At 43.5% G+C, this 17,458-nt stretch overlaps 2 protein-coding genes across 5 annotated transcripts in view; one reads left to right on the plus strand and one right to left on the minus strand.

The window, feature by feature from the left end:
• The window catches only part of LOC134285551 (uncharacterized), a 160,434-nt gene extending 152,107 nt beyond the window's left edge, over positions 1 to 8,327 (minus strand). The window contains exon 1 of the mRNA XM_062846570.1: positions 5,997 to 8,327. Within this exon, the coding sequence (XP_062702554.1) occupies positions 6,651 to 7,640 (990 nt within the window). The 5' untranslated portion in view covers positions 7,641 to 8,327 and the 3' untranslated portion in view covers positions 5,997 to 6,650. The remainder of the gene's footprint in view (positions 1 to 5,996) is intronic.
• LOC115259784 (SKI family transcriptional corepressor 2-like) overlaps positions 1 to 17,458 on the plus strand; it is an 833,559-nt gene that overhangs the window by 715,765 nt on the left and 100,336 nt on the right. The window contains exon 3 of one of the 4 annotated variants that reach the window (XR_009996465.1): positions 9,638 to 9,894. The exons of the other annotated variants lie outside the window; for them this stretch is intronic. The gene's annotated coding sequence lies outside the window, so the exon portion shown is untranslated. Of the gene's footprint in view, positions 1 to 9,637; positions 9,895 to 17,458 lie in introns of those variants that run through there. 4 annotated transcript variants of the gene reach the window in all.

Here is a 17,458-nt window from a genome sequence, read left to right on the forward strand (position 1 = left end):
AATGCGTTATGAAATGCATAGGCAGTATGGTGACGGGGAACAAAAATCAAACTTCGTTCTCGCAATTGGCGCTGTGGTGCATAGAACGAAATATTTTGCAGCAGCGATGAGCAGTCTAAATTTCCGATTACTGCAGAATCCAGAAAGAATTCCTAGAGAATATCTACTAACATTGTACAGACGATTCTGGAGGAAATCCAACAGAAGATCATGTTGGAATCCAAGTAGAGTAAGGTGGGGCAAAAGTTCGACCTTAGTTGAAAATTCAACTTTTTTAAAGAAATCGAAGCAGATAAAAATAAATAAATACCGTGTGGTGATTCTACCATCCATGAGCTAAAAATTTGCTGAACAAAGTTACGCCAAATGTCTTTTCAATTTTGAGTTACAACACTTTTTGTATGTGTGTGTCTAATTCGAACTTTTGCCCCACCACTGGGGCAAAAGTTCGAATCTAGTGTTTGTGGAATTTCGTTCACCGTAGCACACATTTTCGACGCTTTGGTAATCTGAATACCTTATACCAATTAATATTTGATGTTGGAACTGGAATACACTTTAAAGTTCGATCTGGATTTTACCCAAATTAGGGTTAAATTTACTACACCAAAAATTAGTAGTTTTCTGCCAAATTCAGATGAAACAACATTTTATTTCAACTTTGATCGAATTTTCTCACTAATTCCATCATTTTTAGAGATAATATGTGCATTTTGCAGAATTTAAGGTTTTTACCTAAAGTTGCTACATGACTCGAACTCTTGCCCCACAATTCGAACTTTTGCCCCACTATGGGTAAAATATGATTTCCAAATTTTTTTGCAAAAAGTTATACATGCTAAAGCATCTTCAAAATATGCCTAGTTACGCCCCAAAATAAAATATCGAATTCGATTTCATTACAATTCCATTCCATGCGTTGGAAGGACCATCGCATGTTACAATTTTTTGATCAAAAACCAACATTTTGTCATAACTTTTCGAAATATTGATCAATTTTCATAATTTTTGGAGTGAAAGACTCTTTTTCAAAAAGGCTTCGAACAACCTGGACACCCGAAAGAAATCATTTGAATTGAGCTCAAAAACTTCAAAAGAAACTCTTGCCCCACTCGAACTTTTGCCCCACTTTACTCTACGGATATATGCAAAGATTTCAGAAAATACAGAAAAAAAACTCTTACTGAATTGTTGCTGAAGCTCAATCAAATTCCTGCAATAATCCCTGATAATATCTTAGAGGAATCTCAGAAGAAACTCGTGGAGAAATGTCTGAACGAATGCCAGAAATACTTCGGGAACTTTTTGGCTTTGAATTTTTTGAAGGTGCCAAAACGAGTTCTTAGAAGAATATCAAGGAGCTCCTGATGGAATCCCAGAAAATCTTCTAGAGAGTAATCTCAGAAGAAATTTCTAAACTAGTTTCAGAAAAACACCTGGAAAAGCCGCTGGAACAACTGAAAACACTTCGGTAGAACATCTGGAAGAAGATCACCAGAAACATTTGGGTGAACATCAGAAGAAACTCCTAGAGGAATTTGAAGTATATCTGTTGGAAAATTCATCAAGTGGTTCCATTACCTAAAAAAAACTTCTGAAGAATTGTCCCTCTGTTTTTGGCAATTTCCGGTCAAAATTGATTTTAGGCGGAATTACTTTATAGCTTCCCACGTTTCGACCGTTGGTTTGGGCCTTCCTCAGGGAGGTCTAAAATTGGGTTTATTGATTATGTTGGGATTATGGTTTGTTTGTTTTTTTTTTACAAAAATTACTCACTATGGGCGTACCGCTAGTGTTTCATCGCCCCTTGCTGGAGTGTGGGCTGCCAGAATGAATGTTGTGGTTTGTCTGCAAGCTTTGTTTCTGTTATCTTTTAGGTGTTGTGGTTCATTCATGTCATTTGTTTGGAGTTTACTTGATTTTGGATGGTGGTGGGTAGTTTTTTAATTTTTGTTTTTTTCCACATAGAAGGCTTCAGTACAATATACAGTAGACTTCCAGGCACAACTCCAGACAACTCCAGCATACCCAAACCAACCCGTCACCCACCGAACTTGCCTCGCCACCTCCCTACCATCAAACGACGGAAAATCAAAACAAATAGGCAAAGTAATAATATGTATTTGTGAGTCATATACACATGCTAGACAGAAAGAAAGAAACCTCACCAAACACAAATTACACACATATACCAGTACACAGTGTCTAGACGCCATGTCAGTGGTTGGTGATGTGGCAGAAACAAAAACTAAAAAAAACATCCTTAAAAACTTACCCACCAGCATCCAAAATCAGGTAAACTTTTAACAAAAAACACGAATGAACCACAACACGTAAAAACTTGCAGACAAACCACAACATTCATCCCGACAGCCCACAGCCCAGCAAAAAGCGATGAAACGCTAGTGGTACGCCTATAGTTAGTAGTTTTTGTAAAAAAAGCAAACCAAAATCCCAACATAATGAATAAACCAAATTTCAGACCTCCCTGAGGAAGGCCAAAACCAAGGGCCGAAACGTTGAAATCTATAAATTAATGCCGTCTGAAATCCATTTTGACTGGAAATAGCCAATAACAGAAGGACAATTTATCAAAACCCTGATCGTATTCGAAACAGCTACTTCAAGAAGGATTTCAAAAATATAGATGTGGTTGATTTCCAGAAGGAACTCCTGAAGAAATTATTTTAAAAACTCCTGGAGAAACCTCAGAGATCAGCAACTCTTACAGGTAGCCAAACAAAAACTTTTCATGGAACCAAGAAAAAACATACGAGATAACCTAGAGAGATTCCAGAAATGTCTTTGAAGAAATCCCAGAAAAAATCTACAAGAGAAACTTAGACAAAATGATCGGGACAGGCAAAATTTTCCCTTCTCAAAAAAATTTCAAATAGCTGTAACTTCTCGAAAAGTGCATCGAATATTCTCAAATTTTTACTGTTAGTTGAACAACTGTTTGTATATCAGAGGACAAAGTTTGAAAAAGATCGGGCTATACTGCATGAAGTTATAAGCATTTTAGAAAAAGGTAGAATTACCCGATAGTCAACTTTAAGATGGATTCAATGAACCGAATGCAATGAAATTTTGACCATTTATGACTTATATAATGAGCTTTGAAAAATTCTTGATTAACTCACAGTGAAAATTTAAGAATATTTGATGCACTTTTCGAAAAGTTACAGCTAATTGGACATTTTTTGAAAAATGAAAATTTTGCCTATCCCTATCATTTTGTCTATCCTCTGTAGTTCAGGATGAATACCAAGAGATTTTATTCTATAAGATTTGCTAAAGGTAACCCACTTGATGAAAATCGCAAATGAGCTCCTGCAGGAAACTCAGAAGAATCTCATGGAATCATTTCTGGTGGAACTTGTAATGGAAATCACAAAAGAATGCTTGGAAAGTTTCCAGTGGAACTCCTAATGTACTAGTCCTAGTCCAGCAGGGTAAACTGGCACTAGGTGCTAACGGTGTTCAAATGCGCTATCTGGCAGGTCTCATGTAGATAAAACTGATCGCGAAGAAAAACCACAAAGACCTGTTGGAACTGGTCAAGACTGTCAACCGACACATCGGAGGACTAGAGTACCAAGGCATAAAGTATTAATGTCCGGTGTCTTGTTGACAGGGCAGGGCCCATATAGCCGAGGCGGTAAACGCACGGGTATTCAGCATGACCATGCTGAGGGTGACGGGTTCGATTCCCGGTCGGTCCAGGATCTTTTCGTAAAGGAAATTTCCTTGACTTCCTTGGGCATAGAGTATCTTCGTGCCTGCCACACGATATACACATGCAAAATGGTCATTGGCAGAGGAAGCTCTCAGTTAATAACTGTGGAAGTGCTCATTGAACACTAAGCTGAGAAGCAGGCTTTGTCCCAATGAGGACGTTACGCCAAGAAGAGAGAGAGAGAGAGTCTTGTTGACAAACATCTCATGGTTCGACTGGATGGCCAGTCGCTCCAGCTGTAGAAGAGGACGGAGTAGCACGGTTAGCTGCCTGACTTCGACAAGACGATGAAATTCCTGCAGAGCGAGTGTCAGGTGTTGGAGAGATTCCAGAACCGCCAACACCAAACACCTACACTGAAGGAAGGTAGCTCCAGGTCATCCAATATGAAATCTACAGATCAGAAGGTTGCACTCTGCAACGACGAGCAAGCCCCAGCGTTGCCTCCTGTTTTACGAGGATCATCGCCACTTCGAGTGTCCTACGTTCAGCTAGATGATGAAGCGCAACGCGTAGAGAAGGTAAAGGAGTTGAATATATGCTTCAACTGGCTGAGTCCAGGACATCGATCCCCCAAGTGCCCATCTAGGAAGACGTGCGTGGAGTGCCAGGTGAAACACTACACGCTTAACCCGAGCAAAGTAAAATAACTGAGCAGTAACAAACTGATAACTAGTGTTTGCTCCAGAACAAATTTTACAATTTTGTGTTATCAACTTGGTAGTTTATGTTACCATTACCTGTCAAACTGGGGGCATCATCGTCGACAACAACAACGGAAGTTAGTTATGCAAAATTTTACATGAGAACACCAGAGAGGCTCGCTCAACCGGTACAGCAGGTAAGCACAACTCCAATGAACCAACATGCACCGCCTTCTTGAGCTTGATTGACCTCCCGTAGATGCTACTCCAGTATCGCCAGATCAGCTACACTCACACAAGGAACCAATGAGATTATCTGCCGGGGACTAGCAGTCATCTTCAGTGTGTGAGCGTTGGTGATCTTCTATTTTTAGGCGACAATGGCGCCTACCACGTGATGATTGCAATCTTTTGTACCCACATCAGACCGAATATACCTCTACGTCTGCACAAACTCATGCGGATGTCGGAGTGTTGGTGGGATATGGTTGGCAGAGAGCTCACAGCTGAAGCTAAAGCTTATTTATATAACTTGTATGCGTTATCTGATAGATTGACACTGTGCTGTGAAATTTGAAAGGAAGGAAAACGGCATTTCAACCATTTCTGGTTCTAGCGATGGCTACATACATAGAATTTATTTGTTCAACATCATTAAGACAAGACATAATCAACAATAGTACGCCACAATACTCGATTCGTGGTCGCGCCTCGGTCGCGCCCAATGCTCGCCAAGTCACGCTCTACCTGGTCCGCCCATCGTGCTCTCTGCGCTCCACGCCTTCTTGTACCAACCGGATCAGTTGCAAACACCAGCTTTGCAGGGTTGTTGTCCGGCATTCTTGCAACATGCCCTGCCCACCGTATCCTTCCGGCTTTGGCCACCTTCTGCTGGGTTCGCCGTAAAGTGCAGCGAGCTCGTGGTTCATCCTTCTCCGCCACACACCGTTCTCCTGCACACCGCCGAAGATCGTTCTTAGCACGCGTCGCTCGAAAAATCTGAGTGCTTGTAGGTCCTCCTCGAGCATGGTCCATGTCTCGTGCCCGTAGAGAACCACCGGTCTTATTAACGTCTTGTACATGGTACATTTGGTGCGTGGGTGAATCTTTTTCGACCGCAGTTTCTTCTGGAGCCCGTAGTAGGCCCGACTTCCGCTGATGATGCGCCTCCGAATTTCACGGCTCACGTTGCTGTCAGCCGTCAGTAAGGATCCGAGGTAGACGAATTCCTCCACCACCTCGAAAGTATCCCCGTCTATCGTAACATTACTACCCAGACGGATCCGGTCGTGTTCGGTTCCGCCTACCAGCATGTACTTTGTTTTTGAGGCATTCACCACCAGTCCGACCTTTGCTGCTTCGCGTTTCAGGCGGGTGTACAGTTTTGCCACCGTTCCAAATGTTCTAGCGATAATGTCCATGTCGTCCGCAAAGCACACAAATTGACCGGATTTTGTGAAAATCGTTCCCCGGCTGTTGAGCCCGGCTCGTCGCATCACACCTTCCAGAGCGATGTTGAAGAGTAGACATGAGAGTCCGTCACCTTGTCGCAGTCCCCGGCGAGATTCGAATGAGCTGGATAGTTCACCCGAAACCCTTACGCAGTTTTGCACACCGTCCATCGTTGCTTTAATCAGTCTAGTCAGCTTCCCAGGAAAGCCGTTTTCGTCCATGATTCTCCACAGCTCTGCGCGGTCGATACTGTCGTATGCCGCTTTGAAGTCGGTGAACAGGTGATGCGTTGGGACCTGGTATTCACGGCATTTCTGGAGGATTTGCCGTACGGTAAAGATCTGATCCGTTGTCGACCGGCCGTCGATGAAGCCGCCTTGATAACTTCCCACGAACTCATTAGTTTTAGGTGACAGACGACGGAAGATGATCTGGGATAGCACTTTGTAGGCAGCATTCAAAATAGTGATCGCCCTGAAGTTCTCACATTCCAAATGGTCGCCTTTCTTGTGAATGGGGCAGACCCCTTACTTCCACTCCTCCGGTAGCTGTTCGGTTTCCCAGATCCTGACTATCAGCCGATGCAGACAGGTGGCCAACTTTTCTGGGCCCATCTTGATGAGTTCAGCTGCGATACCATCCTTACCAGCTGCTTTGTTGGTTTTGAGCTGGTGAATGGCGTCCTTAACTTCCCTCAGCGTGGGAGTTGGTTCATTTCCGTCCTCCGCTGCACTGGCGTCGTCGTTTCTTCCGTTGCTGTGGGCTCCCGTGCCTACGTTCTCCACGCCGTTCAGGTGCTGATCGAAGTGCTGCTTCTACCTTTCGATCACCTCACGTCCGTCCGTCAAGAGGCCTCCGTCTTTATCCCTGCATATTTCGGCTCGCGGCACGAAGCCGTTGCGGGATGCGTTGAGCTTCTGATAGAACTTCCGTGTTTCTTGGGAACGGCACAGCAGTTCCATTTCTTCACACTCCGCTTCTTCCAGGCGGCGCTTTTTCTCCCGAAAGAGCCGGGTCTGCTGTTTCCGCTTCTGTTTATAACATTCTACGTTCTGTCGAGTCCCTTGCTGCAGCATTACCGCCCTCGCTGCATTCTTCTCCTCCAAAACGGTTCTGCACTCTTCGTCGAACCATTCGTTTCGTCGATTCCGTTCCACGTACCCGATGGTGCTCTCGGCTGCGTCGTTGATGGCTGCTTTCACTGTACTCCAGCAGTCCTCTAGAAAGGTCTCATCGAGCTCGCCCTCGTCGACATCCGGTTGCTTCAGTCGCTCTAGGTTGTACCGTGGCGGTCGCCGGTACCGTACATTGTTGATGACGGAGAGTTTTGGGCGCAGTTTGACCATCACCAGATAGTGGTCGGAGTCGATGTTGGCGCCACGATAGGTCCTGACGTCGATAATGTCGGAGAAGTGCCGTCCGTCAATCAGAACGTGGTCGATTTGAGATTCCATCTGCTGTGGTGATCTCCAGGTGTAACGATAAGGGAGGCTGTGTTGGAAAAAGGTGCTACGTATGGCCATATTTTTGGAGGCGGCGAAATCAATGAGTCGTAGGCCGTTTTCGTTCGTCTGCTGGTGGGCGCTGAACTTACCAATCGTCGGTCTGAATTCCCCCTCCTGGCCTACCTGAGCGTTCAAATCTCCTATGATGATCTTTACGTCGTGGCTTGTGCAGCGATCGTACTCGCGTTCGAGCTGCGCGTAAAATGCGTCCTTGTCATCATCAGTACTTCCGGAGTGTGGGCTGTGCACGTTTATTATGCTGAAGTTGAAGAATCGGCCCTTGATCCTCAAACTGCACATTCTTTCATCGATCGGCCACGCGCCTCTGCATATCACCCATCACGATGAAAGCTGTTCCCAGCTCGCGTGTGTTGCCGCAGCTCTGGTAGATGGTATGATTACCTCTAAACGTTCGCACCATGGATCCTGCCCAACACACCTCCTGCAGCGCTACGATGCCGAACCCGCGGTCCTTCAGTAGATCGGCGAGTATGCGGGTGCTCCCAATGAAGTTGAGAGATCGGCAGTTCCACGTACCGAGTTTCCAATCGCAAGTCCTTTTTGTTCGCTGGGGTCATTGCCGTTGGTTCGTATTATTCTGTTGCTGATTTTCCGTTACAATGGTTTTTTTACGGCTGGCTCGTAGGGCCTGACACCAACCCCCTACTTTCCGGAGGACCATAGTGCACAGTTGAGCTTAGAGTCCTTCCCTGGAACTCGGACGTAGATCAGCCGCCCCTAACATGGGGATCAGACGCCGTTGTGAGCCGCTCCTCCTGGAGAACAGACGCTCAGGTTTACCGAATCAAAGCCCCCCCCCCCTTCCCTGTCAGCCTACGACCAAAGTTCCCACCGGGGTTGGTTACCCGATCTTCCCTAAGGTTGCTCATAGTTTCCGGCCGGTACCGCGTGGAGGTAGGGATAGGAGTTGCTGGGCAGAGGCTAGTGGATCACAATGGGATCTGAATTGCGCAGCATACCCAGCCTTTACGGTGCTAGCGATGGCTATACATGAGGAATATCAAAGAGTTGCATATATAGAGAGAAGAGTATAGAGAGAGTGCATAGAAAGATACAAAGTAGAAGGAAAGCGACGGGCCAGGGATTTAACCCTGGACCTTCTGCATATGAATCAGAAGCGGTAGCCAATAGACCACCAAGCCCGTCTACCGGCACCGCCTTCTCGATCATCTTCAAACACGGCTGATCCGGTGAAGCTCATGACAGCTTTGGAGAACTTGCGGGACCTCTGAAACAGAAAGGTACCTTGTCGTGAGCTTATAGATTCTTTTCGCAGAGTATAGCAGATCGTCTGGCGGTACAACGGGTTCCAAGACTTGCGCACGAGAAAAGCTGACAGTCAGTGGCAGCCGAGTCTAGGTATTCTGACTACTCGACGATGGTCTAATGCCTGGTGATTCCCAGGGTAGCAAGGGCAAGAGCCATCCCCACAACCAAGCTTGATATATCGAGGTGGCCCATTCTGACTTTCCTGCTCCTGGCTGATCCTGAGTTCAATTCGCCTGGCTAAATTGATATGCTATTTAAGCTTCAAAGAGTTTATTTCTGAAGTTTTGAGAACTACAATGGCCAGGCTGCACTATCAACTAAGAAAACAACTCTTTTGTGAACCGTGGCAAAGCTATTTTAGGCACTCCTACTAGAATCTAGATTGTCGACTTACCATTTTGCAACCCTCTTTAAAACCACAGTGAAAAAGTTTGCCGATTTGCAGGTACCTGCCGATATGCTCGTTCTACGATTCGGTTGGTTGGTCGCCCCCATCGAGCAATCGAGATAGAATTACACATCCTCAGTTAGTTGCAGCAAAGTGCACTTCCAAGTCTAATCAATTCGATTTTATCACGTACCTAACCCACCCACCAATTTCCGTTCTTTCGGAATGCAAACGCTCGAAGTGACGGCCTTGGTCAAGGACCCTCGCCATCGCAATCCCGCGCGTTCTAGAACTAGATGATGATGGCACAAATTGCGTTCATTTGCGATTAATCGATATTATCAAACTAGATAGCTAGCGAAGCGGCAACGCTTGATGATGATAATGGTTGTCGCTATGCTACCAGCGCCAGCGCCAGCAGGATGATCTGCGAATGACTCGTCGTCCGTCGTAGTTGTTTCCGTGTTCGTTCGGCGTTGGTTAGATGGGTCCTCAATTTGCTGCGTGGGAGTTGGAACGATTGTTACCCTGCGCTAATGCTTTCCCAGTTTTTGCCCGTTCTCGGAAGTGACATTCAAACTAATGATTTCATTTTTTTTCTCTTTCTTCTCTATTGCAGGTACGGAATCGTTTGCTGAAAATGGGGAGGACAGGACGCTGATCGGGATTTCGATAAAAAAAAAAACATCCTGGCTGCCGGAGGCTACAGAAGTTTCCGAAGCAATCAAAACAGATTAATTAATGGTCATTATAATTCTGAAAACAAAGCTCCGAATAAGTGGAAAAACGTATCAGGAGTAACACCATTGCCCAATTGGTAATCTTTGAAGTCCAGAGGATAACGCAGTAGGCCTAGCCGCTATGACAGAGTGAATTCCTTCCAGGAACTCAAGTGAATTCTTTCTAGTGAATATTTGTAAGAAATTCGGGTAAATTCTTTCCTGGATTTGAGAGAGTTCCTCTCAGGAATTCCTCCCAGGAATTCTGGTTAATTTCCCTCAGAAATTCTAGTGAATTTCACTCAGGAATTCTAATGAATTCCTCTTGGGAATTCTAATGAATTCCTCTTAGCAATTCTAGTGAATTCCTCTTAGGAATTCTAGTGAATTCCTCTTAGGAATTCTAGTGAATTCCTCTTAGGAATTCTAGTGAATTCCTCTTAGGAATTCTAGTGAATGTCTCTCGGAATTCTAGTAAATTCTTCTCGGAATTCTAATAAATTCCTCTCGGAATTCTAGTGAATTCCTCCCGGAATTCTAGTGAATTCCTCTCGGAATTCTAGTGGATTCTAATAATTTCCTCTCGAAATTCTAGTGATTTCCTCTCGGAATTTTAGTGATTTCCTCTCGGAATTCTAGTGAATTCCTCTCAGGTTTTCTATTGAATTCGTCTCAGGAATTCTAGTGAATTCGACTCAGGAATTCTGGTGAATTCCTCTCAGGAATTTTGGTGAATTCCTCTCAGGAATTCTGGTGAATTCCTCTCAGGAATTCTGGTGAATTACTCTCAGGAATTCTGGTGAATTCCTCTCAGGAATTCTGGTGAATTCCTCTCAGGAATTCTGATGAATTCCTCTCAGGCTTTCTGATGAATTCCTCTCAGGAATTCTGATGAATTCCACTCAGGAATTCTGATGAATTCCTCTCAGGAATTCTGATGAATTCCTCTCAGGAATTCTGATGAATTCCTCTCCGGAATTCTGATGAATTTCTCTCCGGAATTCTGATGAATTCCTCTCCGGAATTCTGATGAATTCCTCTCCGGAATTCTGATGAATTCATCTCAGGAATTCTGATGGATTCCTCTCAGGAATTCTGATGGATTCCTCTCGGGAATTCTGATGAATTCCTCTCAGGAATTCTGATGAATTCCTCTCAGGAATTCTGATGAATTCCTCTCAGGAAGTCTGATGAATTCCTCTCAGGAATTCTGATGAATTCCTCTCAGGAATTCTGATGAATTCCTCTCAGGAATTCTGATGAATTCCTCTCAGGAATTCTGATGAATTCCTCTCCGGAATTCTGATGAATTCCTCTCCGGAATTCTGATGAAATCCTCTCCGGAATTCTGATGAATTCCTCTCAGGAATTCTGATGAATTCCTCTCAGGAATTCTGATGAATTCCTCTCAGGAATTCTGATGAATTCCTCTCAGGAATTCTGATGAATTCCTCTCAGGAATTCTGATGAATTCCTCTCCGGAATTCTGATGAATTCCTCTCCGGAATTCTGATGAATTCCTCTCCGGAATTCTGATGAATTCCTCTCCGGAATTCTGATGAATTCCTCTCCGGAATTCTGATGAATTCCTCTCCGGAATTCTTATGAATTCCTCTCCGGAATTCTGATGAATTCCTCTCCGGAATTCTGATGAATTTCTCTCCGGAATTCTGATGAATTCCTCTCCGGAATTCTGATGAATTCCTCTCCGGAATTCTGATGAATTCCTCTCAGGAATTCTGATGGATTCCTCTCGGGAATTCTGATGAATTCCTCTCAGGAATTCTGATGAATTCCTCTCCGGAATTCTGATGAATTCCTCTCCGGAATTCTGATGAATTCCTCTGCGGAATTCTGATGAATTCCTCTCCGGAATTCTGATGAATTCCTCTCCGGAATTCTGATGAATTCCTCTCCGGAATTCTGATGAATTCCTCTCCGGAATTCTGATGAATTCCTCTCCGGAATTCTGATGAATTCCTCTCCGGAATTCTGATGAATTCCTCTCCGGAATTCTGATGAATTCCTCTCCGGAATTCTGATGAATTCCTCTCCGGAATTCTGATGAATTCCTCTCCGGAATTCTGATGAATTCCTCTCCGGAATTCTGATGAATTCCTCTCAGGAATTCTCTCAGGAATTCTGATGAATTCCTCTCAGGAATTCTCTCAGGAATTCTGATGAATTCCTCTCAGGAATTCTCTCAGGAATTCTGATGAATTCCTCTCAGGAATTCTGATAAATTTCTCTCAGGAATTCTGATGAATTCCTCTCAGGAATTCTGATGAATTCCTCTCAGGAATTCTGATGAATTTCTCTCAAGAATTCTGATGAATTCCTCTCAGGAATTCTGATCAATTCCTCTCAGAAATTCTGATGAATTCATCTCCGGAATTCTGATGAATTCCTCTCAGGAATTCTGATGAATTCCTCTCAGGAATTCTGATGAATTCCTCTCAGGAATTCTGATGAATTCCTCTCAGGAATTCTGATGAATTCCTCTCAGGAATTCTGATGAATTCCTCTCAGGAATTCTGATGAATTCCTCTCAGGAATTCTGATGAATTCCTCTCAGGAATTCTGATGAATTCCTCTCAGGAATTCTGATGAATTCCTCTCAGGAATTCTGATGAATTCCTCTCAGGAATTCTGATGAATTCCTCTCAGGAATTCTGATGAATTCCTCTCAGAAATTCTGATGAATTTCTCTCCGGAATTCTGATGAATTCCTCTCAGGAATTCTCTCAGGAATTCTGATGAATTCCTCTCAGGAATTCTGATGAATTCCTCTCAGAAATTCTGATGAATTCCTCTCAGGAATTCTGATGAATTCCTCTCAGGAATTCTGATGAATTCCTCTCAGGAATTCTGATGAATTCCTCTCCGGAATTCTGATGAATTCCTCTCAGGAATTCTGATGAATTCCTCTCAGGAATTCTGATGAATTCCTCTTAGGAATTCTGATGAATTCCTCTCAGGAATTCTGATGAATTCCTCTCAGGAATTGTGATGAATTCCTCTCAGGAATTGTGATGAATTCCTCTCAGGAATTCTGATGAATTCCTCTCAGGAATTCTGATGAATGCCTCTCAGGAATTCTGATGAATTCCTCTCAGGAATTCTGATGAATTCCTCTCCGGAATTCTGATAAATTCCTCTCAGAAATTCTGATGAATTCCTCTCGGGAATTCTGGTGAATTCCTGTCAGGAATTTGAATTCCTGTCAGATGAATTCCTCTCTGGGAATTCTGGTGAATTCCTCTCTGGGAATTCTGGTGAATTCCTCTCAGGAATTCGGGTGAATTCCTCTCAGGAATTCGCGTGAATTCCTCTCAGGAATTCGCGTGAATTCCTCTCAGGAATTCGGGTGAATTCCTCTTAGCAATTCGGGTGAATTCCTCTCATGAATTCGGGTGAATTCCTCTCAGGTATTCTGGTGAATTCCTCTCAGGAATTCTGCTGAATTCCTCTCAGGAATGCTGGCGAATTCCTCTCAGGTATTCTGGTGAATTTCTCTCAGGAACTCTGGTGAATTTCTCTCAGGAATTATGGTGAATTCCTCTCAGGAATTCTGTTGAATTCCTCTCAGGAATTCTGGTGAATTCCTCTCAGGAATTCTGGTAAATTCCTCTCAGGAATTCCTGGTGAATTCCTCTCAGGAATTCTGGTGAATTCCTCTCAGGAATTCTGGTGAATTCCTCTCAGGAATTCTGGTAAATTCCTCTCAGGAATTCTGGTGAATTCCTCTCAGGAATTCTGGTGAATTCCTCTCAGGAATTCTGGTGAATTCCTCTCAGGAATTCTGGTGAATTCCTCTCAGGAATTCTGGTGAATTCCTCTCAGGAATTCTGGTGAATTCCTCTCAGGAATTCTGGTGAATTCCTCTCAGGAATTCTGGTGAATTCCTCTCAGGAATTCTGGTAAATTCCTCTCAGGAATTCAGTTGAATTCCTCTCAGGAATTCTGGTGAATTCCTCTCAGGAATTCTGGTGAATTCCTCTCAGGAATTCTGGTGAATTTCTCTCAGGAATTCTGGTGAATTTCTCTCAGGAATTCTGGTGAATTCCTCTCAGGAATTCTGGTGAATTCCTCTCAGGAATTCTGGTGAATTCCTCTCAGGAATTCTGGTGAATTCCTCTCAGGAATTCTGGTGGATTCCTCTTAGGAATTCTGGTGAATTCCTCTCAGGAATTCTGGTGAATTCCTCTCAGAAATTCTGATGAATTCCTCTCAGGAATTCTGGTGAATTCCTCTCAGGAATTCTGGTGAATTCCTCTCAGGAATTCTGGTGAATTCCTCTCAGGAATTCTGGTGATTTCCTCTCAGGAATTCTGGTGAATACCTCTCTGGAATTCTGGTGATTTCCTCTCAGGAATTCTGGTGAATTCTTCTCAGGAATTCTGGTGAGTTCCTCTTAATAATTCTGGTGAATTCCTCTCAGGAATTCTGGTGAATTCCTCTCAGGAATTCTGGTGACTTCCTCTCAGGAATTCTGGGGAATTCCTCTGAGGAATTCTGGTGAATTCCTCTCAGGAATTCTGAAGAATTCCTCCCAGGAGTTCTGGTGAATTCCTCTCAGGAATTCTGGTGAATTCCTCTCAGGAATTTTGGTGAATTCCTCTCAGGAATTCTGGTGCATTCCTCTCAGGAATTCTGGTGAATTCCTTGCAGGAATTCTGATGAATTCCTTGCAGGAATTCTGATGAATTCCTCTCAGGAATTCTGATGAATTCCTCCCAGGAATTCTGGTGAATTCCTCTCAGGAATTCTGGTGAATTCCTCTCAGAAATTTTGGTGAATTCCTCTCAGGAATTCTGAAGAATTCCTCTCAGGAATTCTGGTGCATTCCTCTCAGGAATTCTGGTGAATTCCTTGCAGGAATTCTGATGAATTCCTCTCAGGAATTCTGATGAATTCCTCCCAGGAATTCTGGTGAATTCCTCTCAGGAATTCTGGTGAATTCCTCTCAGGAATTCTGGTGAATTCCTCTCAGGAATTCTGGTGAATTCCTCTCAGGAATTCTGGTGAATTCCTCTCAGGAATTCTGGTAAATTCCTCTCAGGAATTCCTGGTGAATTCCTCTCAGGAATTCTGGTGAATTCCTCTCAGGAATTCTGGTGAATTCCTCTCAGGAATTCTGGTAAATTCCTCTCAGGAATTCTGGTGAATTCCTCTCAGGAATTCTGGTGAATTCCTCTCAGGAATTCTGGTGAATTCCTCTCAGGAATTCTGGTGAATTCCTCTCAGGAATTCTGGTGAATTCCTCTCAGGAATTCTGGTGAATTCCTCTCAGGAATTCTGGTGAATTCCTCTCAGGAATTCTGGTGAATTCCTCTCAGGAATTCTGGTAAATTCCTCTCAGGAATTCAGTTGAATTCCTCTCAGGAATTCTGGTGAATTCCTCTCAGGAATTCTGGTGAATTCCTCTCAGGAATTCTGGTGAATTTCTCTCAGGAATTCTGGTGAATTTCTCTCAGGAATTCTGGTGAATTCCTCTCAGGAATTCTGGTGAATTCCTCTCAGGAATTCTGGTGAATTCCTCTCAGGAATTCTGGTGAATTCCTCTCAGGAATTCTGGTGGATTCCTCTTAGGAATTCTGGTGAATTCCTCTCAGGAATTCTGGTGAATTCCTCTCAGAAATTCTGATGAATTCCTCTCAGGAATTCTGGTGAATTCCTCTCAGGAATTCTGGTGAATTCCTCTCAGGAATTCTGGTGATTTCCTCTCAGGAATTCTGGTGAATACCTCTCTGGAATTCTGGTGATTTCCTCTCAGGAATTCTGGTGAATTCTTCTCAGGAATTCTGGTGAGTTCCTCTTAATAATTCTGGTGAATTCCTCTCAGGAATTCTGGTGAATTCCTCTCAGGAATTCTGGTGACTTCCTCTCAGGAATTCTGGGGAATTCCTCTGAGGAATTCTGGTGAATTCCTCTCAGGAATTCTGAAGAATTCCTCCCAGGAGTTCTGGTGAATTCCTCTCAGGAATTCTGGTGAATTCCTCTCAGGAATTTTGGTGAATTCCTCTCAGGAATTCTGGTGCATTCCTCTCAGGAATTCTGGTGAATTCCTTGCAGGAATTCTGATGAATTCCTTGCAGGAATTCTGATGAATTCCTCTCAGGAATTCTGATGAATTCCTCCCAGGAATTCTGGTGAATTCCTCTCAGGAATTCTGGTGAATTCCTCTCAGAAATTTTGGTGAATTCCTCTCAGGAATTCTGAAGAAATCCTCCCAGGAGTTCTGGTGAATTCCTCTCAGGAATTCTGGTGAATTCCTCTCAGAAATTTTGGTGAATTCCTCTCAGGAATTCTGATGAATTCCTCTCCGGAATTCTGATGAATTCCTCTCAGGAATTCTGATGAATTCCTCTCAGGAATTCTGATGAATTCCTCTCAGGAATTCTGATGAATTCCTCTCAGGAATTCTGATGAATTCCTCTCAGGAATTCTGATGAATTCCTCTCAGGAATTCTGATGAATTCCTCTCAGGAATTCTGATGAATTCCTCTCAGGAATTCTGATGAATTCCTCTCAGGAATTCTGATGAATTCCTCTCAGGAATTCTGATGAATTCCTCTCAGGAATTCTGATGAATTCCTCTCAGGAATTCTGATGAATTCCTCTCAGGAATTCTGATGAATTCCTCTCAGAAATTCTGATGAATTTCTCTCCGGAATTCTGATGAATTCCTCTCAGGAATTCTCTCAGGAATTCTGGTGAATTCCTCTCAGGAATTCTGATGAATTCCTCTCAGGAATTCTGATGAATTCCTCTCAGAAATTCTGATGAATTTTTCTCAGGAATTCTCTCAGGAATTCTGATGAATTCCTCTCAGGAATTCTGGTAAATTCCTCTCAGGAATTCTGATGAATTCCTCTCCGGAATTCCGATGAATTCCTCTCAGGAATTCTGATGAATTCCTCTCAGGAATTCTGATGAATTCCTCTCAGGAATTCTGATGAATTCCTCTCAGGAATTCTGATGAATTCCTCTCAGGAATTCTGATGAATTCCTCTCAGAAATTCTGATGAATTTCTCTCCGGAATTCTGATGAATTCCTCTCAGGAATTCTCTCAGGAATTCTGGTGAATTCCTCTCAGGAATTCTGATGAATTCCTCTCAGTAATTCTGGTGAATTCCTCTCAGGAATTCTGGTGAATTCCTCTCAGGGATTCTGGTGAATTCCTTCCAGGAATTCTAGTGAATTCCATCCAAGAATTTTAGTGTATTCCTTCCAAGAAATTCGGTGAATTACATCTAAAAATTTCTATGAATTCCTTCCAGGAATTTCAATAATTAAAAAAAAAATCCCTTCCAGCAGTTCTAGTGAATTATTTTGTTTCAAAATTCTTTCAACCGAATTGTCCTCAACCGCAGAAATTCCCCAAAGACATTATTTCCTCTAAGTGGATTCGATTTCGCTTCAGGCGTCGAATCCTCCAAACGACCCGACGACGACGAGCCATTTATCTTCTTCAGTGAAATTAACGGCGGGCGGTACGTTCTCACCACTACCTACTGTACTGGAAGCGACCCCGCACGTTTTCTGTTTTGGGTTTTTGGCTGGCACCGCTGCACTGCTGACAAGGGATGAACGAAACAATTCATCATTGGAGCAAATGTTGTATAGGCTCAAGGTTTTCCGTGTTCGGAATGTGAAATTCGCTTTTATTGGAGGAGTTCTTGCACTCGATTGGTGCCTAATAATCAGCAGGGTATAT

The sequence above is a fragment of the Aedes albopictus genome, chromosome 1 (assembly GCF_035046485.1).
Source record: "Aedes albopictus strain Foshan chromosome 1, AalbF5, whole genome shotgun sequence".
Taxonomy (NCBI): domain Eukaryota; kingdom Metazoa; phylum Arthropoda; class Insecta; order Diptera; family Culicidae; genus Aedes; species Aedes albopictus.